Source organism: Chroicocephalus ridibundus, chromosome 9, assembly GCF_963924245.1.
Source record: "Chroicocephalus ridibundus chromosome 9, bChrRid1.1, whole genome shotgun sequence".
Taxonomy (NCBI): Eukaryota; Metazoa; Chordata; class Aves; order Charadriiformes; family Laridae; genus Chroicocephalus; species Chroicocephalus ridibundus.
In genome coordinates, this window is record NC_086292.1 from 8511949 (window position 1) to 8539550 (window position 27602).

The following is a 27602-nucleotide window of genomic DNA, read 5'->3' on the forward strand; positions in this document are numbered from 1 at the left end:
GTTCCAGTTATCATTTTTTTTTTCCAGTTTGAGATGTATTTCATGGGTTTCACATGAAATTTATTTAGCTGGGAAGCAAGCTAAGTTCTGGCATCTCCCCTCACCTCTTGGTGTATCCTTCTGGGGACTGTGCTAGGTGCACTGTCTCTCTGGGTCACCTTCGTTTCCCTGCACTGTCCCTCTGTCTCACCTTCCTTTCCCTGATTGTCTCCCCTCCTGGTAGGACCATGGTCTCCCAAGCAGAGAGGATACCTTTACATTTGCAGAGTTATTTTAGGCCTAAGAATTGTGTAGGTGTGTACTTTGTGTTCATTACTCTGGGATGACCCAGAAATGTGCCCCTGTGGCAAAGAAGGCCGACAGCCTCCTGGACCGCGCAAGGAAGAGTCATGCCAGCAGCTCAAGGGAGGTGATCTCCCTATCTACTCAGCACTGGTGAGGCTACATCTGGTGTGCTGTGTCCAGGTCTGGGCTCCCCAGTCCAAGACCTGGGCTTACTGGAGAGAGTCCAGCAAAGGACCATGGAGATGATTAAGGGGTTGGAGCATCTGTCATAGGAGAGGCTGAGAGAAATGGGACTGCAGCTTGGAGAAGAGGAAGCTCAGGAGGACCTCATCAGTCTGGATGAATACTTGATGGGGGAGTAAAGAAAGCAGAGCCAGACTCTTCTCAGTGGTGCCCCATGACAGGACAAGAGGCAACGGGCACAAGCTGAAATACAGAAGATTCCATTCAAGCACAAGAAAAAACTTTTTTATTGTGAGGGTGGTCAGACACAGAACAGATTGCTCAGAGAGCCTGTGGAGTCTCCATCCTCAGAGATACTCAAAACCCAACTGGATGCAGCCTGCTCTGGCTGCTCCTGCTCTGAACAGGGGGTGGGACTGGCTGATCTCTTCCCACCTCAGCTGTCCCGTGATGAGACCCCAGACCCTTCTACTTTAAGTTTGTTGCAAATGCAATGCTAGATCTCTGGCATCCTATCTGCTGTCATGCCCATCTGCTAGAATGGCATTATGCCCACTCAGAAGGTGCTATGCCAGTTTCAACAAGGCACAGGTGCCAACCAAACATAGATTTAGAAAGATACCCTGCATAAGATCCTCCTGGTAGTAAGTAATGCCAAATTAGGCCCACATGCTTCATTACGAGGGATCACATCTGTTGAGGCTTGTGGGCATTGTACCATCAATTACAGCCTTTATCCTCTCTTTCTCTTTCCTGAAAGCTTTAGTGAATGGAAAGCAAAATTTATGAGCCAATCAAGTGCCTTGAGAAAATCTGGGATTTTCCCTAGTGATCTCAGTCTTGAAATCTCAAATTTCAAGCTGCTTGTGTTTATATCCCTCTGTGAGACATACTTCAGCATACACTAGATTTGTTTGTGAAGGCAACAAAAGAAAAGACACTGAAAAAGATACTTTTTCTTGTCATTTAATACCATGAGAGAAGGATTATGTGCAATTCCTTTGACACCTGTTAGACCCTGAAGCATTATTTGCACTGGTTACCTTCATTTAGTAGAAGAAAATACACTATTTTGTTGTTATGTGTTTCACTTAGGCACCCAAGAGATCACAAGGCTTGATCCGCTGGCCACCGTGGTACCTGTTTTGGGTTGTCTGTTGTTGTGTGTGAGAGCTGAAGAGATTATATTGCTCAATGCATGCTATGAGAAGAACTGATGACCCAGGATGAACTAGTAAGCCTTCTTGCTTCAAGAAAATTGGGCTTGTGTAGGTAAAGACGGTGACAAAGTGCTGACTTAATGCTGTCTAGCTCGCTCAGGAGCAATTATCTGTGCCTGCGGTAGTCTATAGGATATTTGTCCTTCACGTTGCATAGACTAAGTTGGGAGTTTGTTATGCCAGAAAGACATCTCCTGAGTCTTCTCACTGTTGGCCCTGGGTTATCTTGACCTCTGCTCAGTGGGTTTCCTTCAGGATCTCCCTGAACTAGAGCTTGTGATTTAACATGAGTTAAATAATTTAAGCAGGACTGAGCAATGCTAGAGTGGGGGTGAAGAATACGATGCAAGAAACTGTCTAAAGAGCAGTCTAGGTAACATGACATGACTAGGACGGACAGCCTGGACTCTCCATAGAGTTTCGTGATTTACCTTAGGGTGTAGATGAGTGGAGGGGGCACTGCTTTGTACCAGTCTACACCTCATATTTACCCTGATGGGAATTGGCTTGCATTAATTGGCAGTCAGCTTAATTTGAGTTACGCCAGCCATAAAAGCACAAGCCCAGACAAAGCCCTGTGATCTGTCAGTGTGTGCTTGATCCTGGTTCAGCCAGGGAGCTTGGGAGGAAAGGCAGCGCTGCCTCCCACCCCCTGCCCGCGCAGGCGGCGTGGGGGGCCCGCTGGAGGTTCAGGCGCTGAGCTCCGAGCGGTGTTGCGTTGTGCTAACTGTGCCTCATGCCGCTTCGGCTGATGGGCAAACCAGCTGTACCACCCGCCAGCAATATAAAGCATAATAATTTTGATGGTGTTTATTCCACGCTTACATCATTAAGAAAAATATGTTTTAAAATATTGGCGAGTCCTATGGACTGAATTTTATCCTCATAATGATACAAATATTGATATCCGAACAGTCCATTATTTATGCACCATTAGGTATTCTGCTCGCGGCCTTTTCCCACATCTTTCCATCTGAACCTGGAGAACATGTGCTGTCATATGGTTCGCCTATTCTTTAAGAGTTAAAACAATAAAAATAGCACAGCAGGGTCTTGTCCATAAACAATAGAAACATTGCTCTAAATTCAGTACTATTTCTGTTTTTATTATGTGATCGCTTCTTTGTTGTTAATCACTTGCCCTACTTAATTCATTCATTATACTCAAAAGCTTTGAGATTAAACCCCCAGGCAGGATAGCTTCATATGAATCCTTTCTTTTTTATCTGTTCCAAGTTAGATTAAGTCTAGGTCCTGTTTAATGAGGTGCCACTTGCTGGCTTTTCATGCGGAAAGAATTCCTCATACTCAGCGGTATGTATATACCATATAAATTATAAAATATTTTACATTTTTTCTGAATTTCTAACTAATATGTCCTGCAGAAAACAGTGTTATTACAAGTTCCCTGGGATATGGGCGGTTGGCTAGTTCTGATTTGATTTATTTTTTTTTTCACTTTTAGTGATGAGTCTTGCTGTTCGTTTTTCAATTATTTCATTTATTTTCTTTTCTTATTTATTTAAATTATGCCATTTCATAGCAATTTTGTTATTAATGACTTCTTTTTTCAATTGACTCAGTAAGTCAATTATTGGAATGTCTTCACCTGTCATACCACGTTAGCAGCCTGCCCATGCCTAGTAATGCTTCGGTGTTTATGGCCTAGCAGGGACAATGTGGCTTAGGCATGGCAGGTTTATGGCCAACAATAGCTCAGGGAGTGTGATGGGGCTCTCACTTCACAGTCTGAGAGATGAAGTACTTTATATGACCACCTTGTCTGGGGTTAGTCTTCAGCGTGGTTCTAAGGTTGGAATTTGTACCTCTGCATCTTTACTGAGATGTCTTTGTTGCTCTGCTGTTGGGCTCCTTTGCAGCCTCTGCCCTGTGGTTAATGAATCTGTTCCATGTTGGCAGATTCCTGATACTAACGGCACTTCCTCTAGGTTCACGGAACTGCCTGCACTGATCCAACTTTGACTGGTGATTCCATGATGAACCCATATCCATATTTTTGGCTTTTGCTCATTCTTTCAGACACCAAAAAAACTGTTTGGTTGAAAATGCCATGCACAGCTCTGATTGTCATCCCCTATGCGTATGTTCACACATGTTGCAGATGGCATGTTTCTTTATGTTAACCATGAATGTTGATCTGTATATACAAGGAGAGGCTGGCTACGCTGCCAAATCCTACCTTTCTGAAATCTGGGGACATATCTGTTTTCACATGTTTTTATTTCAAGACAGGGAATCGGAAAACAAAATGGGAGTTCGGCTATTTTTGTAAAAGCCTGCTACAGATAAGTGGTAGGCTATGTTAGTGATGAAACAGCAGCTTTGTCCTGCTGAGAGAAAGTAATCACAAATAGTCTCTATCGTGAAATGGCTTCTAGAAATAGCTTTTTTTCAGAATTTAAGGCTGAATGCCTCACAGAAATGGAAGGCAGCAATGATGTCCATCCAGGACAGATCATGTTCCATGGTCTCTGGAGAGTTCTTGTCCTCACTTTTGCCTGCTGAGTTTAGGAGTTTGATTACCTTACTCCAAAATAAAGCTGCTCTTGAAAGGTTATTTTGTTATGTTAGTTATGCTGAACTAAGCGTTAGTTATGCTGAACTAGTTATGTTGAATTATGCCAATTTAGGCAGTGTTTTTCATGGAATTTCTGCCCATTTATAGGGACCATATATCGTAATCCTCAAACTGGGTTTCTGGTGACGAACAGTTCATCTGGACTAATGTAGTCAGTCACACAATGTCTTGGCTTTGGGCTTTTCTTCAGTACTGGTTAACTCTTTTTACATCGTGAAGCTCTTGCAAGAACTCTTCTCAACACCGTTGTGTAAGTGAAAAATTGTGACTTGCTCTGTGTGCCTCCTTCTTCCATCTTGTCGTGCTCCTTGATGTGAGGGTTTTGATTATTTCACCTTAAGGTCAGTTAAGAGTCTAGGGTTAAAGAATTTGTATGCAGCAAAAATAATAACCAGTGAACTGGTAGCATTTTCTTTTAACTGTGATCCAGATTGGTTCTGCAGGTTACCAGTACTACTACTGATATTCAAAGTTACAATCAACATAAAACTTCATACTGAAGATAACACTCAGGAGAAAGAGGGGAGGGACATAATTTATTTTTTTTTTTTTTTTCAGTTCTTAGCCTGTAGGTGACCGATTTTGGGAACACTGATGGATACTTAGATGAGAGAGAATGGAAGAATAGAATTTAACTACACCTAAATATTTGGTGTAAGCAATGACTTACAATTTATTCCTTCTCCTGAAGGAGTTTCCAGTCAAAAAGAGTCAATACAGTAGAAATTATATTTGACTTGGACGGAATAGTAGACTTAAGCACATTTTTGCTCATGCTTTAACAGAATCTAAGCTTGCAAACTCCTTAATACTAATGTTATATATATATGAAGTATATACAGAAGCAGCAGATGGCTCAACATAGGTAGAAATCGAATAATTTTACTTTTCTGAAATACCTATGTATATTCAAACACTATAAATGCAAGTACTGGTACATAAATATCATCTCCTAATAGGTGATCAACAGTCCTCCACTTTGTGAATCAACATAAAAAAATTTTCTATGTTCATGTCCTTAAAAAAGATCAAAGTAAAAACCGAATTAACCACTTGTTTTCCTTCCTTCTGCCCTCCGTTGCTAGGTTGTACCACTTATCACTTGTGAGACATCCAGACTGGAACGGAAATAACAAAGGGAATTGCAATGCTTTCAGTTCAAGGGACTGGTGGTGTTTCACAGTAGGCTTGCCCCCCACAGCCAGCTTTAGAGAAGAGATCGGTAGCTTTTCAACTGCATAGTGTGATGTTATCAAATATTTTGAACTGTAATCTTGCAATTATTATTAATGTTGCATTAAAAGATTATTTAATGAAGGAGATCATGCAGAGAACAAGCAATATAATGGCTCCGAGCAGCTTGCCTCCCACATACCTGGAAAAACTCCCTACTGCTCCAGAGGGAGGAAGAACAGTTAGTGCCAGTTCTAAACAATAGGTTTCACACTATATCTGTTAAGACCTGTTGCTTTTGGCAACAAAAACTGACTCAAAGGCACAAATTTAAATTTTAAAAAGTGGTGCTCGGTGATTAAAGACAAACACGGAATATTCTAGTTTCTGCTGTGCATTGTTTAGTATTCAAAGGCAGTTGTGGAGGTGTTGGCTGTCTGGGCGTTCCTTTCCACCGTGTATTGTTTAACCTCTCTATGCATTTCATGACTGGATCGTGTTCTGACAAAAATGTGGATAATTCTGAAGCAGATGCAGTTGCTCTGGTGTAAAACTTGTTGGAGTAAAAGAAGAGCTAAGGCTGTAGTTCTGCTTTAGAACTGAAATGTATTTCATGTTGTAAATTTATGTGTCTGATGCTTTAGTGCTCAGTTGGCAGGACCCTAATATAGCATATTTCACTTTAGTATCTATGAGATGGCTGCCTGGCGTTTCCTTAAACCTTCACTTCATGTATCTGTTTTTCTCTTTGCAACACACTGAAAGCTGAGTAAAGTGTGGTGATGTTAATGCGTGGCTAAATCCAGACAAGCCAGTAGTTGCACAGGGAGTTCTAGATTACAGATACTTTCAGAAACTGCTCCACGTTAAAGAACATCAAACTCAAATATCAAATTCAAAAAGGAAGCCTACAGAGGGTGGAAGCAAGGACAGCTAACCTGGGAGGAATACAGAGAAATTGTCTGAGCAACCAGGGATCAGGTTAGGAAAGCTAAAGCCCTGATAGGATTAAATCTAGCCTGGGATATCAAGGGCAACAAGAGAAGCTTCTACAGGTATGTCAGTGATAAAAGGAAGTCTAGGGAAAATGTGGGCCCTCTCTGGAAGGAAACAGGAGACCTGGTTACCTGGGATATGGAGAAGGCTGAGGTGCTCAACGACTTTTTTGTCTTGGTCTTCACCAGCAAGGGCTCTAGCCACACCACCCAAATCACAGAAGGCCAAGGTAGGGACTGGGAGAATGAGGAACCGCCCACTGTAGGAGAAGATCAGATTTGAGACCATCTGAGGAACCTGAAGGTGCACAAGTCCATGGGACCTGACGAGATAAATCTGCAGGTCCTGAGGGAACTGGCGGATTAAGTTGCTGAGACATTATGCATCATATCTGAGAAGTCATGACAGTCTGGTGAAGTTCCTGCTGACTGGAAAAGGGGAAACATAATCCCCATTTTCTAAAGGGGAAAAAAGAATGACCCAGAGAACTACAAGCTGGTTAGTCTCACCTCTGTGCCTGGCAAATCATGGAGCAGAGCCCCCTGGAAACTCTGCTAAGGCACGTGGAAAACAAGGAGATGATTGGTGTCAGCCAACATGGCTTCACTAAGGGTAAATCATGCCTGAAAGATTCGGTGGCCTTCTACTATGTGTGGTGTACGAGGGCACGGACTCCGGCTGTGATAAGCACGAAATCGTTTATTGCTTCTCAAGCCTTGGCTTTTATACCCGAGCTCTAAAACTTTCCGTGCACCTGCTAGGCAAGTAAACACATATTTCAGATCACTAACCCAGTCGCCTTATTCAGTTCCCACTAAGATAAGAACGCGAAGCTGTTTTCTTGTTCCATGTTTATATTGGACCAGTTCCTCTTCATTCCATCCGTATCGACATCTGCGTTCCTGTTTCTGTGTGCTCTGCTCACTGTGTCTTTGGCCATACGCAGGCCTCTGCTCGTAGATCTGCCACAACAATGGGGTTATGGTGTTGTTGGATAAGGCAAGAGCAACTGACATCATCTACTTGGACTTGTGCAAAGCATTTGACACTATCCTGCATGACGTCCTTGTCTCTAAATTGGAGAGACATGGATTTAATGGGTGGACAACTCGGTGGATAAGGAATTGGCTGGATGGTCACACTTAGGGAGTTGTGGTCAATGGCTTGATGTCCAAGTGGAGACCAGTGATGAGTAGAGTTCCTCAGGGGATGGTATTGGGTCCAGTGCTGTTTAACGTCTTTGTCAGCAACATGGACAGTGGGATTGAGTGCACCCTCAGCAAGTTTGCCGATGACACAAAGATGTGTGGAGTGGTCGACATGCTGGAGGGAAGGGATGCCATCCAGAGGGACTTTGACGGGCTTGAGAGGACAAATGTTCCATGCAAACTCTTCCTTGTGTCACGCTTTGTGTGGGTATTCAAGGAAAATCCTTCATGTTTTTCCATCCTCCAATGAAACGGGTGTTAGAGCACAACACCATGTTTCTGGCTTAGCAATAACCTCACAGAGGGCTGCACCTGAAACATAGTGTCGTGCTCTAAGAGCAGGTGTCAGGGTTTTTTCCCGTAAACTAAAGAACATCACCAAGAGGTGACAATGTGAACACTTTCATATATTGATTGAATTCCTACTATCCTGCTTGTCAGTACCTCACTCTATAAAGCCTGATCAGATACCTGCAAAATGGTGCTATAGCAGTAGAGTTGAGAGTCTACCAAGTTTTGGACACCTATCCCTTTGTGTTTTACATCACTTGGGTTTTGGGTAATTAATATCTCATATTTCAATCTATACACAAGAAAGGCCAGGGATTTAAGTAGCCTTTAATCCTTCACACAGAGGGAAGTTGGACCTGCTTTGCTGGTATGCAAATACTCAGTAGTAGTTGTAACCCAAGACCTAGCCTGGATTTCACCCTCACAGATCTCAGTGGGGTTGCTGGTGAGCGCTCCTCCTGTACAGAGTTAATAGGAAAACTCAATAAAAAAATTAGCACCTTCACTGCTGTTTTTCACAGCATTTTTCTTTTTTATCTTGTATTCTGCTCACCGTGAGTAAAGACGCTGTAAAGCTATTTACACAAATTTATTACTAAGCAAAAGAAAATCCTACCTCTGACAAAATCTAATTGTTAGACTGGAGATATGAGTGTTCATATCCATTTCTTTACATGTTTAAAGTTCAGTGTTTCCATCCAATTCATTAAACAGTAAGCCTGATTTCCTCTCATCTTTATTTGTGATTGCATTTACAAACCATGAATAATTAGAAATAATATTTGAAACAAAGGCCTTTGGGGCTATATTAATCAAGGAGAAAAATGTTACTCATGAAATTTTATGGGATAAGCACAACTATCAATAGAAGATTATTCCTGCTGCACTCTTCTTTTTTTTCTAGGACTGCTAGTCACATTAGAAATGCAATATTTTGCAGGAAAAGTACAATATTTTCTCAATGCATGATATATTTTTTAAATTAAAATAGTATTGCGTTTAACCTCACAATGTCTTTGGGGGAAAGATTGGTTTAATTCAACCCCTTTTACATATGAGAAAATTGCCTAAGTGATTTTCAGGGCATATGGCCTAGAAATGGAACTGCATGTCTTGAATGAGTTCCAGCAAATTTCATGTGCTCTTCTTTCACTGCATCTTTGTTGTTACAGAGGACAAATTAATTCAGTCTTCCAAGTAAGTAAGCCTGAGTAGCTTGAAAGACTGCCTGTCTCTTCCTCTATAGTTGTGATTTTCCATGGTATCTGTATTCCACTGGGCATTGAAATCTTAAAAAATAGCCATAAATTCCTGAGCACATGGGGGAGTTTTCCTGAGAACTGGCCAAACCTTTGGAATATTTACTACAGGGAGGAAAACATGATCATGGATTTCAATATATTGAAAACTATAACCCAGTTTCTTTTTGATTACTCTTTCTATGATATGTTTTTCGCAATAAACCACTGCTGGCCATGTGTTGTCTCTCCTCATTCCTTCCCTCACCTTTATAGATTAAACAAATGGAACAGAAGAAATAAGTGGAAGAGAGCAGCATTATGTAGAAAAAAATTCCTAGAAATACATAGGGAAAGAGAAGATTGCAAAATTAACCTGTAGCAGAACAACAGTTTTCACCATCTGTTTTTCACTTATCAAACTTAAGTGGAACACATGAAATACGTAGCAAAGAGCAGAGTAGTCCATTGTGGGAAGTGCTGCTACTGAACTTATTCAACATCAGCCTTTCAAATACAATCCTCCTCTTTTCTTCATGAGCTCTGGGAGGTAAGCATTTGGGTTTACAGATCTACAACCAGAGCTTCATGAGTCTATGATACTGCAGTATCTCTTATCAAGTCAGCTAGGAGGAAGGGTTGGGCTTTTAAAATGACTGTCTACAATGCATTCAGCTTCCGGATGCTGATGTATTTTGCCTTTGTTTCTAAGCACCATCCAGTCTCTTAAATGCTTTTACAAATTAAGCTTGAATGCTGGCTTTCACTGCCATCTCAAGTGCAACTTATTATTTCTAATGATCCCTCCTCCTCTTTGAAATGCCACTCAACCGCTCTTTAGTGTAACCATTAAATATAGCTAAACAAAGTAAATAAATGAGAACACTATTTCTAGCATGCAAACCTTGACAAATTTATCAGTTATATTTCAACAGTTTTTCAGTTGGTGATGAAATACTCATCTCTGTTTTCTATGCTGTACCTCATAATGAAACTTCATGAAGTTTCTTTTAACACTGTTGGTGGTGATTTTTCCTGGGAACCTGTGTTAACTAATGAATGTTACATGTATAATTTATTCTAAGCAATCTAAACTGTTGTTGAAAATAGTCAGTGCCTGCTGAAGCTTTATGAATATGGTTGTAGGTATATAAATAATTTGTAACTATACATTTGCTGATTAGACAAAAGTAATGGAAGTCTAGATACTAGTTCTTACTGGAGTGACACCGGTTAAAAATATTACTTTCTTTTTGAACGAGTTGTGATATAGACAGTCAGTATTTTTCCATGAGTATTCAACAGAAATCCTGTCTAATAGTAAAGTGTCTCTACTCCAAATCCAAAAGAAACAAAACATAACCTTTCTTCCATTCCTTAAATACAAATATGCTAATCATATGTTAATTAATTGCATTAAAATTTAAGAGGAAACATGCAATTATAGTACACAGGTGCAAAGTTATTAGCCAAATTTTCAGGACGATATACAACTTGAAAACTGAACCTCTCATTATTTATTATTGGCGACCACGCAGTAATTGGATGCTTACAGTTTGCATAATGTAGTAATGAATAAGGAAAAGCTTTACATTCTGTTGCTGGTTTAATCACATTTCTTTATTTTAATCTGTGATCTGGCTATGTCCTCTGTTTTACACAGAGGCTTTGTTCTCAGTTTTTATTCTCAAGAGCTGTGGAGCTGAGATGCATAACTTCCAGCTATTACTGAGAAGCATAGCTTGGAAAGGGAGTTTCTCAAAGTTCAGTACGGTGTTGTTACATCAAAAGAAAGCATTTAGCACCATTTAGGTTCGTGAATCTGATATTTGTACGGGAATTTACATACCTAGATTTAATGGATGCTGCTCTCGCTTCTACCCTAAGGCCAACCGCAGTAATCACAAATACTATTAGACTCCAGTCTAATAGTGACACGACATGGAGCAGGGAAGTTTTACGAATAATGTAAAACCAAGAGCCACTGAAATTTAGGTACAGATGTTGTCACTTTTGCCCTCTCCCCACGTCTGTAGAAGATTCAAGTAGATACAAGGACATGAATGGCATGAAACCTGTGGAGTTCCACCACCTGCTTTTAGCATTCTCCGAAATCCACAGATAGGGTTCTTTTGCAAACAGTTGAAATTAATTCAGGTATAGTCATTAAAAATAATGACTGTAGAACAGGTTTGCTTCAAAAACCACGTTTACTGGGACTCAGACTGATCTTGTGTGTAACTCTGAAGTGATGCTATTTACTCAGGTTGAGTGGTAGAGTGGAGAATCATCAGCAAGCTTATTTTTCTTGGCTTAGCATGTCTTGAGCCTTTCTGTAGAAGAGTGAGAATCTGGAGAATCGGCTGGCTGTAAATGTGGGCAAGTGCATATTTAAACCGAAACCTAAAACTTTCATTTCTTCCAATATGCCTTTTGGGAAGACCTGCACACTTTCAAGTGGAGTTTATTGTAATCTTTGTTTTGGTGCAGTCAGTAAATGTGATTGGTTTTCCCTTGGTGGATGGGTAGATAGCTGGAAGAGTCAGGTTTTGCTGCTCGGGTGGTTCTGCTTTCCATTGGCATTCTCTGTGCAGCTTTTGTTTTCTGTGGACTCTTGCAACTTTTCATTTTAATTTATTTTTAATAATTTAATAACATTTAATTTTCCTAGGAAAGTGAGCCAAATTTTGCATGAGAAGAGTTGTTACAATATCAGCCTACAACTGGGCTTTGGCCTTTTCTCAGTAGTCCTAGAAGAAATTGTGAGAGTGTAGTTTATACTTTCGGAAATAATATTGACCCGCCTGTTCGCCGATGTTTAACTCGTTGCCTTATTCTTCCAGAACCTGAGGTCTGCAATGTGTCTGCGCTTTCTGATCCGCCTTGTTATGTCTGCCACAAAAAATTAAGAGCTGCTTTTTTGCCCCTCTCGTAGTTCACTTGTAAGATTTCTTTTATGTTTCTCCTACTATTTCTTCATCGCTTCAATAGCCTAAGGTGCATTTAATTGCAACCTAAGTAGCTTGCATTCCCCTTGCACGCATTAAAGAGTAAATTCTGAATGATTGGACATAACTAGTACTTATCATAGTAAATAGCGTATTCATCTCTGCCACAGTCAGACAATTTCATATTGTGCAACTTTTCTGCTTTCCGAAATGTCACCACTTAAACTGTGGCATGATTTTCCCATGAGGACATATTGAAAAGGCCTTTCCTGAAACACAGCTTGGAAATGTAACCTGCACGTTATATTTAAACCAATTTTATAGCATTCAAAAATCGGATGAACACGTACAATACTCACACAGTCGAGACAGTGTGCTTTTTTTTTTGCCTTTTTTTTTCCCCCTAGGAACCGGTCCTGGATTTAATGAGTTTCTTCAGTTTTGAATTTGATTTTTATTTTGAAGTCACTTGCCTGTTTTGTGAAAGCATTTCTCTATTATTAGGCCTTGCAACTGCAGAAATAGTTACTTTCGATTATCTTTCATATCACAACGAAAACTCGGGTACTGCACATATCATTTCCTAACCTTGAATTGAGTGGCGCCAAAGCCATCCTGAAGTTTAATAGTTTCTTGGATCATGACTTTGCAGGGGAAAGCTCTTCTTTTACTCATGAGAGATGATGGGGTGTTCTTTCTAGAAAGAACTCTATGAATATGGTAAAAGGGGAAAATGAATAATCATATTTAATGTGAAATATGTTCGATGCATTTGTTTCACTTTTTAAATGAAGCACACATCAGCGTGTCTGCAGGTAGACACATGCAGTACCATACACAGCAGAGATGTCCTGAAAAGCCTCCTTCCATTCTTCGTGCAGTATTTCATAAATCCCAGAGAAACTACCAGAAAGAGTTTTGAAAAACTCAACAGGAGGGGAAAACAAAAATATATTAATTAATTAAAAGCCACAAATCGAGTTAAAAATACAAATTGGTCAATTTCTGTCATCTTCGAATGTGGCCATTTGAAGGATCAGCACCAGACCGCCCAGCACGGCCACTGCCGTTCCTCGGGGACTCCTGGGGAGAAGCTGGCACAGCTTGGACAAAACATGACTTCAGCCACTGCCAAGTAAGGCCAGTGAGGAATTTCTCTTGAAATGCCTAGTGAACGCCAGATCATGCCAATAAAGGATTTCAGTACAGAACTACCCATCACATGCGGGGCTTCTTAATGCATTTGAGTATATTCCTCCTGTGTAACAAAATACAGAAAGCGCACACTTTTCAATGATTTTTGTTTGCAGTGAATGGAATCAAGCCACTATGTTATTTTTCCATAGCACTAAAAAGGAAGAATGACCCTGCTTTCTCTGTGGTATTTATAAACTTGCGAGTAGATGGATGATTAGCAACCGATTGTTGCACACACAAATCTGGCTGAGTTTGGACTGATCTGTCAGCTTGTTGGTTTGGGCTCTGGTTTGGTTTCGGGGCCGGGTGTCAGGCAAAGGAGAAGTATTATTTTGTAAAACCATATATGAAGTTGCTATTGTTCCTTATTTGAGGATGAGTATCATGTAATGTTACATGTACACAAATTGTGTGTTTGCATTATGTATAAGTTACAAAGGCATCATTAAATAAGTGATGGTCAGCACAGAAAAACCTGCCCCGGCGGCTGGGCTGCACCCAGGGGCTGCGAGCTGGGGATACTTGTGGGGCCTGACCCAAATAGTCAACCACTGAAGGACCACTACAGTGTCACCTGGGGGTGTAGTTTGCGCAGCGCCATGTGCTGCCGGTGCAGGGCAGGTTCGCTCTCGCCCCTGGGCAGCAGCTGCCCGGAGGCATTGCCAGCCTGGGGCACCCTGCCTCCTCTGGAGCCGGCTCTCGTTTTGCCTGTTTCCTTGGATAGCTTGGAGCGCTTCATGCTTCACCTCTGATGCTGAGTTTCTATCTCATCGGTAAAACCCAGGGAGAAGTCAGATTAATGACTTTTGCCTGTTTGTCCATTTTTGAGAGGAAGCAATTACAGCTGGCGAATAATACATGGTGTCCTATGTGTGCTTTTACCCTGTGTTTATGGTTACCAAAGGAGATTTCCTCTCAGCACACTTCCTTTCGCTAAAGGAAGAACGCTCTGACATGCAGTTAGTCCTTGCTGGTTTAGTCATTTAACCACTGCAATATAGCACTTACTCATTTTATCTGGATTTATTTCTTCTCTCCTTTGTGCCGATAGCTGAATACGTCCAGTTATGTGGTTATGTTTCATTAACTGGAGTTCAAGCCGTTAGTGTTCTTGGATTTAATGGGGAATCCAGTACTGAAAACAAAGGGGCCCATGATCTCCTTGGGAGCCTGGGGCTGGGAGAATTCAGAGGTAGCAAAGAGCTTCATGCCGGAATTTGTAGAAGCTGTTGTCTAGCCACAGGGTTGGAAGCAGGTCTGTACGCCTGTGAAGTAGAAATTGGGGGTGGATTTCCAGAAACGCTAAATCCTACTGAAAGCAAAAGGTATTTATACTTTTAAGATTCTATCTGCCATGAAAACCATGTAGCTATTGCCAGCGTGACATTGAACCTGAATTAGTGCGCCTTGGGCTGACGCTGCACACCCACAGCTATATGACTTCTAAGCACCCATGAGTGGCTTGTCTGCAAGAGATCGTGATGATGTATGGTATGTTGGGAATCTTACAGTCTCTTGTAAAGTCCATGGAAACTTTGCAACCCGAAATTTCCAAAGGTTGCTAGGACTGCCAAAGCCTCCATCTCATGGTCCAGAAGACATGCAGTCAGGTGAGAAGAGGTTTGCACTGAATTAATTTTTGTTATTAACCACCCTGCTCACCCAATAACGTCAATAACCACCTTAGAAGCACGGTGCTGAATTAAATCAAAGACACTGATACTTTCCGTGCCTTCTCGAGACCTCTCAGGGAGGACGTTCTCCACTCGTATGTGTGATACCCACTGCAACTGAACCTGGTCTGTAGAGCCCAAGACCTGCAAACATACACGGATGCATAAACACACCTCTGTGCTTACATAAATGAGTGTCTACGCGTGCGACCGTATTCACACATAAAAGTGAGCTGAATGTGTGTTAAGTGCAGGAGCTGGTCTCGCAGTGCAGGCAGCTGAGCTAGAATTCCAGCAATCGCATCAATGCCTGTAATCTAAGCAACAGGCTCCAATCCTTCACTCTCCACTGTATTTTTCTTTCCCTGCCTATGTATAGGTCAGATAACCTGTGATAAAAGGGATAGTTTCTTAATTCATATGATTTCCTTATTTTTTCTTTTTGTTTTTTCCCCCTTGCCTTGCCTGAATGTCATAAACAGTGCTGAAAATAGCAGTGAGAGTTCCAGTTTACTCTGGTTGCAAATCCACTTTTGCAAATTACTGAGAGTCTTTTAAACAGAAAAAATAATGTTGCTCCAAACTGCAAATCCATACTCGGGAGACAAAAAAGAAAGTGGGTGGAAACATGTGGGCCCGATTCTGCTTTCTGTGTCACCCTTAGCAAAATTTCTGTGGCAAAATCCTAACGGAGCTTGATGCTGACAGCCTGCATAAAGTGCGCTGTATTTGAAGCAATTGAGTTAATGTCTGAGACTCTGACAATCGAAGAAGTAGGTTGGCGTAATTATATTAAGATATCTCAGAGTGTCATGTACTTTGCAAGACTGAATTTTAAACTGTTGATTTAAATTAATAAAGATTCAAGAGTTTATAATTTGTTTATTTATTGAAATCAAATGCAGTCCATGTTTCTAACTAATTGAAAAGTATACTTGTGATAGAGAAAGTATTTAATTTGGGCAGGCAAGCTACCAGACTTCCAAATAAAGATGATGAATTGCAAATTCTCAATCTTAATCCCTGTAGGCTGACAGTTACCCCTTTAAAAGCAGCATTTGAGTGATATACTATAGCTGGTAATAGCACACAGCTGCAGAGTAGGAAATCCCATTGCTATTTTGCAAAGCTTTTATTTTGCCTCATTCATTTATTTTTCAAAATGATATTTTCCTTATTTAGAATAAAGAACTTTTTGCCATTGCAAGTGGCCTGGGCCTTTAACAAACAATTGCCCGTTTGTTTGCCGTATGTAAAAAAGCCTGGAGATCAGTTCAGAATTTACTTCACTTGCACGTAGCATTTTCATGAGCACAAATGCATTTGCGATTTTGCAACCTCTTCCCCCTCCAAGTGTAAAGAACACATTTCTGTTATACATCCTAACAGTCAGCGTACAAGATCAAATGCAAAGAGGTTTTTTGTCTGTCTTTAATGTATAAAGCATGTGTCCAACAACAGCAACAAAATCAGCGCCAGAAGAAGCAGTCCATAGGGAAGCAGTAATTTGTGTGTCTGCACATTATTCTGTGTCTATGCACATATTAACCCTGGTATACAGTAAATTGTGTTACCATGGCAGCCCTCACATGGAAAGTTATATACTAGTAGGGTATCTCTAACAACCACCAATGGGGAATACGCGTGTTCTGGCAAATGCAGAAGGGTGTAGTTTTTTTCTGGGAGGAAACAATGCGCTATAATTAAAGATGAGAAAACCGGGTTGCAGAAAGGAAGAAACAACTCAGTGTTTGCCCCAAAAGTAAGAGGTGGAAAAAAGCCCTCAGAAGGACTCCCTGTCTCCCTTTTCCCATGCATCAGCACCACCACGACTCCCAAGGGCTGGAATGCTGTAGTCTCTATTCAGACAAAGCTGCCAGCAAGATCCTGTCTTATGGTTTTCATTCTGTATACTTTTCATTGAGGCTTTTACCGGGGACTTTGCTTACATTAGCTTTTGTGTCCAATTTTGAGATCGAACTTCTTTCTTTATGATGAAGCTAGTTTGTCAAGGGTGAGCTGTTATCAGTGATGCTTACAGTTCAACACTGCATGTTATCATATGCTGTGTTATATTTATAGTTGTATATATAACTTTGCCAAACTTCAGCTCTAGGGCTGACATTTTGAAACAGATGCTATTTGCCTGAGTTAGCTCTTTTTTTTATTTATTTTTTATGTTTAAACAAAAAAGGTTCAACCATTTAGAGGAGTCAGGTTGGAGGAAAAATCTTTTTTAACCTCATTAGAAATTTTTTTGACACTTCTCCTGGAATGTTTAGCACCTGGTGGTTTGAACTGGAGTCAACATTAGTGATACATCAATGATAGCATCACTCGGGGAGAAAGTACAATAGAAATGAGAGACTGCGCCAGTGTTTTACAATGCAAAACCCAACACTGAGTGGAGTGAACTTAGGGTCAGCACTTTGGGTGAGGCATCATTGGTTTAGAAAGAAGAAGAAAAGAAAAAGAACATGACAAGATAGACACTCCCAAGAGCTACAGGCCTGTTGTATTGGCTGAAGTTTAATGGAAAAGCGGTGCTCCTGTCAGCTGGTGTACTACATAATAATGTTAACACCACTACAAACAGGTTGTGGTTTATTGCTTCAATTTCTTATGTACTGGCAAGAGAATTAACAAGATTGATGCATTAGGATCTTAGATCTCAGTCAAATTAGGTGACTAAGAGGGTGATGAAAAAAATGCTTGTTCTTTGAAGGAGCACAACTCCATCAGAAACTTGTTACATCCTAGCGTCAGACCATTTGATGAGCTGCTGATTTAACAGCACACTTAGCAGGCAGTAGTTACATTGATAGGGGCAACTACTTAATCAGTGCTTTAAAGATATTATGTTCAGAGTGATTTAAAGCGATATTGTGCTTTAGTAAGTGTGCCGTGAGTATGAATATGTTCTGCATGAAGTGAATGCAAAAATGAGGTTGCAAGTGTCATTTATACTGTCAGCTTCTTTATTGGGCATATGTTAAAAAAAGAAAAAGCCAGCAAATACGAAACAAATACTAGCATTTTGAAAATGTTGCTCACTGGAAGGAAATAACCATTAGTGGAGGGGAACAGGGAAAGGAAATAGCAGCTACCACAATTCTATGGATTTGTACTCTTAGAGAAAGAGAGAAAATAATGATGTGCTGTATAACACAGGAGAGGAGATTTTTGAAGATGCAACAGTGAGTTAAAGTGCTTGATTTCCACTGTCTGGCTTCTATGACTTGGAGGATTTCCCTCACCATCGTGAACGTATCCAGGAATACTGACTGCCTTTCAATACCTGCCTTGTAACAACAAATGGCTCAAGGAATAAATCTTGCATACCTTACCAAACAAGGGCAAACCAGCTTGGTACGGAGGGATCTGTCAGCGCTTGTAGATCTGATACTGCATCTGACAAATATCTGTGGAGAATCAGTACGAGAATTGCCTTCTGAAGTCTCATAGACAACATTTAAAATAACAAACAGCAAAAAAAGTGAGGAGGCAGTATCAGTGTACTTGAAATATCTGACGTTGGAGGATGGCTGAGGTAGAGGGTGTTTCATGCCAAGTGACTGACTCAAGTCTGAAATGACTGCAGCTCTTACAGAGACTTCGTCTTTAGTTTTGGGCTGGCGACTGTACTTTGTAGTTTATCTGCCTCATTTTACAAGGCTCTGCAGGTTACATCCCTCTCTTGCCCTGGAGTCCACATGTCTTATGTTCTGATTAAAATCCCTACAACATGCTGCAATTAGGTAGAGAGGCCAGAAATTAGCCACCCTCGTGCTGGCTGGTTCTTCCCAGTAATGTCCAGTTACTGCTGGGGCAGTGCAGTGCGCTAGGGTCCAGCGGATACCTGTGGTATTGCAGCATCCCAGGCTGATGGTGTGGAGCTTTTCCTCAGCATTGAATTCATTAACTTTTGAGAATGGCCAGATCTTTAAGGTCCATCACAGCAAGCACAAAAATAAAGGAGGGGAAATAAAAACAGGCTTTGCTTAGGGCAGGGGAGCTATTCATTTTGTTGAGGAGAAAATGAGGCAAGGCAGAGTCATTAGGAGGGCTCCTTATGAAAGCAGGAGTTGCTTGGGAAATTACAGTGCCATTGACTAGAATACATCGAGTACAAAAGGGAGATATAATAAGAGGAAAGCAGTTATGCACCTAAGCCCTGAAATGTAGTATTACATCCATCCTGAGAGGTAATCATTCCTGTCATTACTAAGCTGTAAGATCACTCAGTCCTAGCATGGTAGAAATCCAGGAGCTCAACGCATCAGTCAGGTAGCTTTTCATAACCCTCTGCTTCTGTGGCTCAGCTGGAGTTCAAAAAAACCCCATATAGTAGCAGTCACTCTTACGGTTACTAGCAAACCTTGCAAGTAATAACTCATAAAGCTCCTTAATTGAAATAAATTAAATTTTCTCTTCATTACTGCTTTGCAGAGTCATTTGAAAGTGCAGTGGCTCTTGCTCAGGAACTGATCCATTGGTACTTGCGATTGTGGCTCCAGAACAGAAATTCTGGGAACAAACGATACATGTTGTAACACAGATTTCTATCTTCTTTTTAAGTCACCACTGGTGTTCCCCTTAATTGCTACAGTTGTGTTTTGTTTGTTTGTTTGTAGATATGATCTGTATCCCATAACTGAACCACGCGTGTGTAATCAGCGTAACAGAAGTGGCAGGTCTCACACTACCAGAATGGTGATAAAAGTAGCCAGGGGTGATGGCTGTCGGAGCAGCGTACAGAGATGTGACACATTGTCTGCACCAGAGATTGGCAGCGGAATAGAAATCCTGAGCGCGGAATGGCTGTTTGACCACCGCACTGCCTATGTGCAGCCACTAATGACTTTACCAGTCTTGCTCGTTGAAATTATGTCTTGTTCAGTGCTGTAGAAACCATTCAAATCGCTCCTAGTACCGCCTTACAGATCCAGGACATGATATACTGACTTGGAGAAAAGGTCCTGCACTCTATCTGTGAAGCAGCCAGAGAAATAGGAAAGTAAATGTTTGAGTTATTTACCACAAAGTTTGACAAAATACAGAACCTTCTGACATCCTCAGAGGATAAAAAAACTCTGACAATCCCTGCCAAAAAGACAGTCTTGGAGAATGAGATGGAAAATCATATGTTTCGTTGAAAGATTCAAAGTAAAACTGCGACAGAAAAAGTACTGCATAGTGGTGCAAATAATCGAGGATTTCTCCTAAAAGATGCATGGGTTCTTAAAAATAACTTGAACCATTCCGATGACCTTAAGATTACTGGCACTACAGAGCCATAGACTTGGCCCCATTCATTTCTGTGTCCAAGCTTTCCTCTCATGTTGTTTGAGGACACATCCCGGAGAACAGACAATCTATGTTTCAAATGCTGAGGAATTCATTCCAACTGTGGATATATAGTTGCATCACTCCATTATCGTCACTATTTATTACCAAAAATATAAAAGCTTCTTTCCTCTCTACACAAAAGCTAATTTCTGTGTTTTCACTAATGCCTCTTTCCTAATAAGGATTATTCTTCCTTACTTATGGACCATGAGTGAATCACCCATTGACCTTCTCTGGCATAACCTAAACAGCCAGAGTTTCTGGAGTCTGCAGGGTGGGTTCTGTGGTCTTGAAATCTTTGCAAAAAGTGCTTCTGGATCATTTCCAGCCTGTCAACAAGCTCCTGAAATGTGTAGATTGAATACTTAGGACTTAACACTGTGTCAGAGGGCAATTTACTAATTTCCTATTTTATGTCATATTCTCAGCGGAAGCATTAATGAATATCCTGGCTGTATCTGTCCTTATCTGCTGGGATGCACACAGTATAGTTCAGTTGCCCAGTCACCAGAACATATAGATCAGGCAGGCATCTGCTCAAAACATTTTGGAGTTTCTGTTCAGTCCTTGGACCCCAAAGCATCTGTACTCAGGAACCAGATGTGCCTGCCCATCTGGTGATAGACATACAGTGCCTGTCATTTTCCAGTAAGATCCTGTCCATCTTATGCCATGGACTAGGGAGAGAGAGAGAATTTACAGTTTGCTTTGTGATTTGTAGATTGAAAACGCTAAAAAGACTGCTCACCTGGAGAAGGAAACTGTACTGAAGCTTAGCTCTGTAAATGGTATCGGTCTTGGATGCTTGTCATCACTGCACCTAGCTTTTAAGGGCCTGACTTTCTGTGGAAGCTGTGAATCTGAATTAAAGTCTCTAAACTGCTTTGTATGGGCAAAGATGGGCGCCTCAGAAGGGTGTCCATTGAGCAAAAGCTACCTCTGCCAGCCCTCAACCAAGACTGCAAAGAGCGTGTCTTCACTCCCCAAGGTGATGGGAAGCACTCTGTGCTTCCAGCATTCCTATATAATTTTTTCTCTGTCCTCTCCAAAGATAATTTAATGTAAAATGTCTGAAAAGTTTGGGGAGAGCAGAATAAATGCCCTACCCCAGTTTGGGCCATCTGAGTCATGCATGTTGTAGTTTTCTTTCTCTGGAACAGGGACCTGGAAATGTTTTCCTGGACAGTGCTGCAACTTCAGTTTTAAGAGTGGCAAGTCCCAGAGCTCAGAAGAGCCACTAGTACTCTTACAAGACAGGAGAGAGGGTTTTAAATTCCCTTTCCTGAAAGGCTGTTTAGCCTGGACCTCCTACATGCTAAGCAGAGTCAGTACAGACAAGATGGACACCACCACCCACCTGAATGCCCTCACTGCTATCCTTTTGTGCGCAACTCCATCTGTGCACGCTAAGCTTGGTTTGGGTGTCTGGCTCTGGCTCCTGCAGTGATTTGGGCCGTGGTTTGACAAATTGGAGAGCCCCTGAGCAGGTGAGGCACTAACTTACTGTGCTGTTCTGAGAGGGCAACACTTCTTGACAGGCAAGTTAAATGCCTACGGATTTTAGAAATGCAAATTTAGGTATCTGGGGACTCCAGCTAGGCTTTATGTAGGACATTTTAGGAATTATGCTCTTCTACATAAGTGCCTATATTCCACCCATGTTCCACTTCAGGCTTATTAGTCCCTCTATGGATTTAGGCCTGGGAAAATAAAAGGCAGGATGCAAGAACCACTAGACTGTACTTAATAATGAATCTCTGAGCAGAGAACACACAGGCTTTGGTTTGAGGTCCAGCCAAAATTGGAGTCAAATAAGAAGACAAAACACATACCTTTGGGGATTGCAAATCAGCAGATTGGCGCTGAATAGAAAGAGAGCAATAGAAGAAGAAGCTGAGAGAGAAGAGAAACCCAGGACTTAAAGAAAATTGTCCGTTCTCCCAAAAACATTGCCAACACTTTCTACAAGTGTGGGCTATTAAAATACACACAGTCAAAGATGTCCCGTTTTGTTTGGTTTGGTAGCAAACTCGAAATTGCAGTTTTTATGCATGATGAATGCTTAGTTAGAAACTGCCGTATAACATTGAAATCTTTCACACCTGGAGGTCATATATTTTTCTTTATACAGCTGCTTTCCACCAAAATGGCTAATGAGGTGAAAACCTGGAACCTCCTCTCAGGTTAGTTTTATATTGTGCAAGGAAGAGAGGTTCCCATTTCAATGGAATGAGCGGGCCACGGTCACAGTAAGGTCATGGGCAATGTTAACCCGCTGTTTGGCATGAGGCAGATATAGTCCAACCACAAATACCCAGATGAAGCTTTCCAGCTGGAAATTGCCGTCCAGTGTGTACTTCTACCTACTCTATACTGCTCCTGAACGTTGTGGCCTGCAAGCATGGCAGTAGCCTGCTTGCGCTGAACTGGGGCTGGGAACATCTAGGTCAAGAGTGACCTTCCTGCCAATCCCCATCTCCCTTAGCCTTTTTAATCTAGTGAAATAATAATAATAATAATAATGGTATTAGTAATAATGTAATCACCAAACTAAGAACTCTGTTCATCACTACGTGGAAGTTCAGACTGATGTTCTAGTTCACGCTGAACAACGCTTCAAGCTACAAATGAACTTGAATGAGGGTAATTGTACAGAAAGCGATTACTCAGACTGTAAACCCTGTGGGACAGCCACCATTTCTGCTCTGTGTTTGCATAACATTTAGATGCACCAAGGTCCAAGTCTCCTCTGGGGGATCACCATCTGTGCTAAGATAAACTCTAACTAATCTCTGAGGCTTAATGCCATCAGCACTATAGAGTCTGTTTTCTCTCTTGATTTTTCCTCCACGATTTACTCAAAAACCTTAAGCAGAAGCAGTGAGAGTGACAAGCATATAAGGTTACGCGGAAGAACTCTGTTTTTTGGAGGGGTTGACACAAAGGGGGAATCATCTTTAGTGCTATGCTTTCCACCTTCATTGATTTTCTGCCATTGCCTGAAACCTGGAAGAACCTAGGATAGCTGGGCAACTCTTTCCCTCCGTGACTCTGAAATTTAAGAGATTAGGAAAATATTAGAGAAATAATTTCATAGCTAAGTTCTAAAAACAAGCAGAAATGTCAAAGATGCTTTAGGAAATAAAATGTTAGTTGCCTTGGTCACTGGAGAATAATTTAAAATGTATTTTGTTTTATGATGGCTGACTGTCATGTGTTTTTCAGTGACTGATAGAATGACTCTTTATGAGAAAGGCTGTGTATTTTTTCCAACGACGTCACATTTTATTCCATTTAACCAATGAAGGGGAGTATGAATATTGGAGGCATTAGCTCCTTTCAGTCTTTGGGCTACTTCTACTTTTTACTTTGTAACTCTTCTCTGTCATAGATCTGTGCCGTAATGCCAGGATACTGTGAAATTCAAATTCAGAGCATTTTCATAGTTGTCCTCATAAATTCGAGTTATGGCAGCATGCACATGTTCTAGGGAGGATTGGAACTAAATTGCTCTGGGTGCTGAACAAACATAGGAAAAGTGATTCCTCACCCTCGGTGTGAGTCTGTCTAAAGAGAGGATAGAAATACTTTCCTATGATTAAAATGACCAATGAACCAACAGAGTGTAAATCTCAGGCATTGTGTTTTTCCACTGATCCTCACAATCAAAGAATGTAAACAAGTTAATATATATACATATTGTCAAGTTAATTCAGTTGAATAATTGGAGAAAATCACAACCTGTTTTCATATACTCTATGAACAGAAAGTGAAGCTATATTAAATCATGTAAACTATGCTCTGTGAGCTGTTTACTCTTTTCCAGTAATGATGTTATTTGTCACCCCAAGCCCCTGTATGTGGACGTAAACCAAAGCACATGTTAGGAAAAGGAAATAACTATACACAACGTGAGCTTTGCCTCTCTAGAGAAGTCTAGTGCTGACCATTTACATTGCGGCCTTAATTAAGCAGTGACTGATGCTTATTTGGAGAGCTAAAGATAATTACTACCTTTTCTGATGTGAACGGGCTACCCATTTGACCTCAGTATATTAGCAAAGAACATTGTGGGGAGTACAGTTCTTTTCCAATGCAAAAGAAAAAGTGGTCTTTTCTGTCCTTATCTTTGGTAAGTTTTGCTCCTCAGAACACCGCTGCCAGGTGGGTCTCCTGGCTCCTGCGGGACACAACGGGAGGAAAAGGTGCTTCAGGATGATACCCAAAGGCAATTTGCCCTACAGCCTGCTCCCCTTTCAAGAGGGGAGAGAGGGAAAACCCTAGTTGTCGCCTGTTGCTTCTGCCGTGTGTTTGGGTGGCTACAAGGGCAGACAGAGACTGCATATGCAATTTCTTCACAAGTGGCTTTCAAATTTTTTAAAAGCCAGAGCATTATCACCATTTCCTTCAAGGGAACCTTATTAAGGTTGGATTGCTGGATTTTTTTTTAATTTTTTTTTTTGCATTAATGCACAGGTGTGTTAATGTCTCAATTTTATAGCAAAAAGGAATGCGAAAAAGATGAGGAGTGTGCTTTCTGCCATCCATCTCTGTCCATCTTCCTGCTTGCTGTCAGCAAGAAAATAAACTCCTCTCAAACACAAGCTTTTCCTTTTTCCTCAGTCTTTTCCTTTGTTGTTTTCCATATTGACATACAATGGGGATCTCCAAAACTCTTGAGCTCCCTGCCTTATTTTGGTTTGCATTATATGCAGCTAGGTGGACTTTTTTTTTTTAAAACAGCCATCTGGAGAGATTTAACCACCTCCAGCAGGCTTCATGCTTCTAATAAAATGTGGCAGGTACCTGGGCCGATGACGGGATGACACATTTTATCATGAGCAATCTCTGTGCTAGATATTCTACTCCAGCGTGTGGTTCTCATGCTTGGTTTTCTGAAGCGCTGCACTCACAGTCTAAGAAAACACCTCTTTCAAAACCACCTTGGGAGATTTCAAATGGTGTGATAAAACAACTGTGTGATAGAAATTAGAAATCATACAGTAAGTACTCAACTGGGGGTGTTTAAAAAACCATGAAAGCGTGTGTGTGTGTGTGTATACGGCATCATTAGGAACTATCTGAGTCCCTTTCTGATTTTCCTGATTTTTTTTTAAAGTTCTACATTCCCCATTGTATTCCTGAAACAAACAAATGGGAGCAAGAGCAGCAGATCCCATCCACAGTTAGGGAAATGCCAGTCACGGCCCCATCTCACGTAAGCAGAGGATGGCAATTGCATTTTACAAGCAATTAGAGGAACTTCTGGAGTTTCCACATGCACTCTGTGATTTGGCAGCATGGCAGAATCGGAGAGATTTTAATGTTAGTGCTGAAAGATTGTAAAATCATGCCTCGCGATGTAGAAAATGGAAGTTCCTTTGAAAGCTGCATTAATGAGCTCATTTTACTAAACTTCATTAAACCAGCCATATAATCTGTGCAAACTTAGTCTGCTTCTCAATTACATGGAAATGGAGTGCGCTCTGACGAGTCAGGAGCTAGTGGCCATTACTGATTGTGTCATGCCAGGGAGGCTAAACTATTGCAGATGTCTTCTTTTATGATTTTTTGAAGCTGTAGGTGAAGAAGAATTTGGCTGAGAAATGCAGCACGTGGTTGTGGGTTGTTAGAAGACCTGCTGGATGCAGTGCTGTTGTGCACGTGGGCTGTGGAGACAGATGGGCAGATAAAATGGCACCACGATTGGGTTGGTGGCTCACAGAGCACTGCTTCTAGGGGTACGGATGCAAATGGGGGTTTCCAGTACTCGTCAGAAATGAGCTTAGACCTGTGAAGGGACAAGGAAGATCCTCAAAGAGGATGGGATGATCCAATTTATCACCGAGGAAAGCAAGATGTGGGCAGAACTTCTATTTAGCTGAACGCATTGCTGTTTATCTCCCTCCTACCCTAAAATCTCTGCTGTTGTCTCCTGGTGTGTCGGATAGGGACGGGGTGGTGTCTGCGCTGTGCACCCCTGGGCAGGAGAATTGTGGTCTTGCAGACACTGTTCTCTGGTTCATGGGGAACAGTATGGCGTAGGTGTTTGCCATATCCAATCACAGCCCCATCTCATTTCATATCCTTGAGAGATGCCAATCTACTAAATCCAAAATGTTTTGGAAAAAAAATCAGTTTTATGGAATTTCAGAACTCGAAACATTCCTGTCAAAATGTGCTCTTTTCTCCTACTACTAATGATCTTCTATTGGAAAAATTGGGGGATTAACTTAAATTTAGAAGTTGAAGGAAGGAAAGGAAAAGAAAGGACTGAAATCAAAATATTGAGTTAACCTGAACCAGCTTCATGGTTTTCTGTTTTCAGTTAGCAAACAATTTTGACAATTTAACTCTTCATCCTGTATCAGGGATTTATTTGAAACCTGTGACATGGGAAGCATTGGAAAGAAAGCGTTGGAAAGATCAGGTGCCTTACGATGCGTTGCAGCCCGGTGCCCATTGGCAAGGCAGACTAAATTTGTGCCTTGCACATTTTGATGGACTTCTGTTTAAGTACCTGTTTATTCAAACTCTATTCCAAACCTATCGTATATATTAATCACGAATCAAAGAGTCACTTGCCAGGAGCAGATGTAGCTCACTCGCCCGCTTTCTCTTTTATTGTATCAACCTGTCCTTCGAGTGTCCCAGTGTTTTTCTTTTAATTATGTACCAGTTGTGCCACATTCTGTCTTGTGGGACACAATGTGCTGTAACAATTAAGACCAGAACATCAAAGCTGACTCAGCTTTTATTGGTGAGGGGAAAGTAATGTAGGTGGCAAAACAGCACTTCTGGGATACCACAGACCTTCTCCAGCCACCATCGGTGAAACCAGAGGGTATAAAGGAGAGCTGATCACTTGGTCTTTTTCTCAATGTCTTTTAATGTGACTTAAATAAAAATTTTAAATCTGATACAGTGCTTCAAAATATATACGTTCAAGAAATTACTCACTGTGTACAATATACAGCTATTGGTGTAGAGATCCTAAACAGACACATTCAAGAGGCATTTTTCAGAAAGCGTTATGTATCTGTCCATCAAAAAATTTGCCATCCCTACAGTGCTGAAACGATGTGTGCCCTGATGGTGGTTGGAAACATTGAAGAGTGGCAGGTGATTTACAGTCCTGGTGGTCACCACTCCGTCAAACCATGGGCAGATCTACCAGAACGCCACCAGCCAAAACAAATTACATATTTGTACTGGCCATGATACCTGGGTAATGTGTTTAGT

The 27602-nt window shown here is 41.2% G+C and overlaps 1 protein-coding gene across 1 annotated transcript in view; it reads left to right on the forward strand.

The window, feature by feature from the left end:
- Positions 1-1679: 1679 nt before the first annotated feature.
- The window catches only part of AFF2 (ALF transcription elongation factor 2), a 416447-nt gene continuing 390524 nt past the window's right edge, over positions 1680-27602 (forward strand). Inside the window, exon 1 of the mRNA XM_063345683.1 lies at positions 1680-1702. Coding sequence (XP_063201753.1) covers positions 1695-1702 — 8 coding nt within the window. The 5' untranslated portion in view covers positions 1680-1694. The remainder of the gene's footprint in view (positions 1703-27602) is intronic.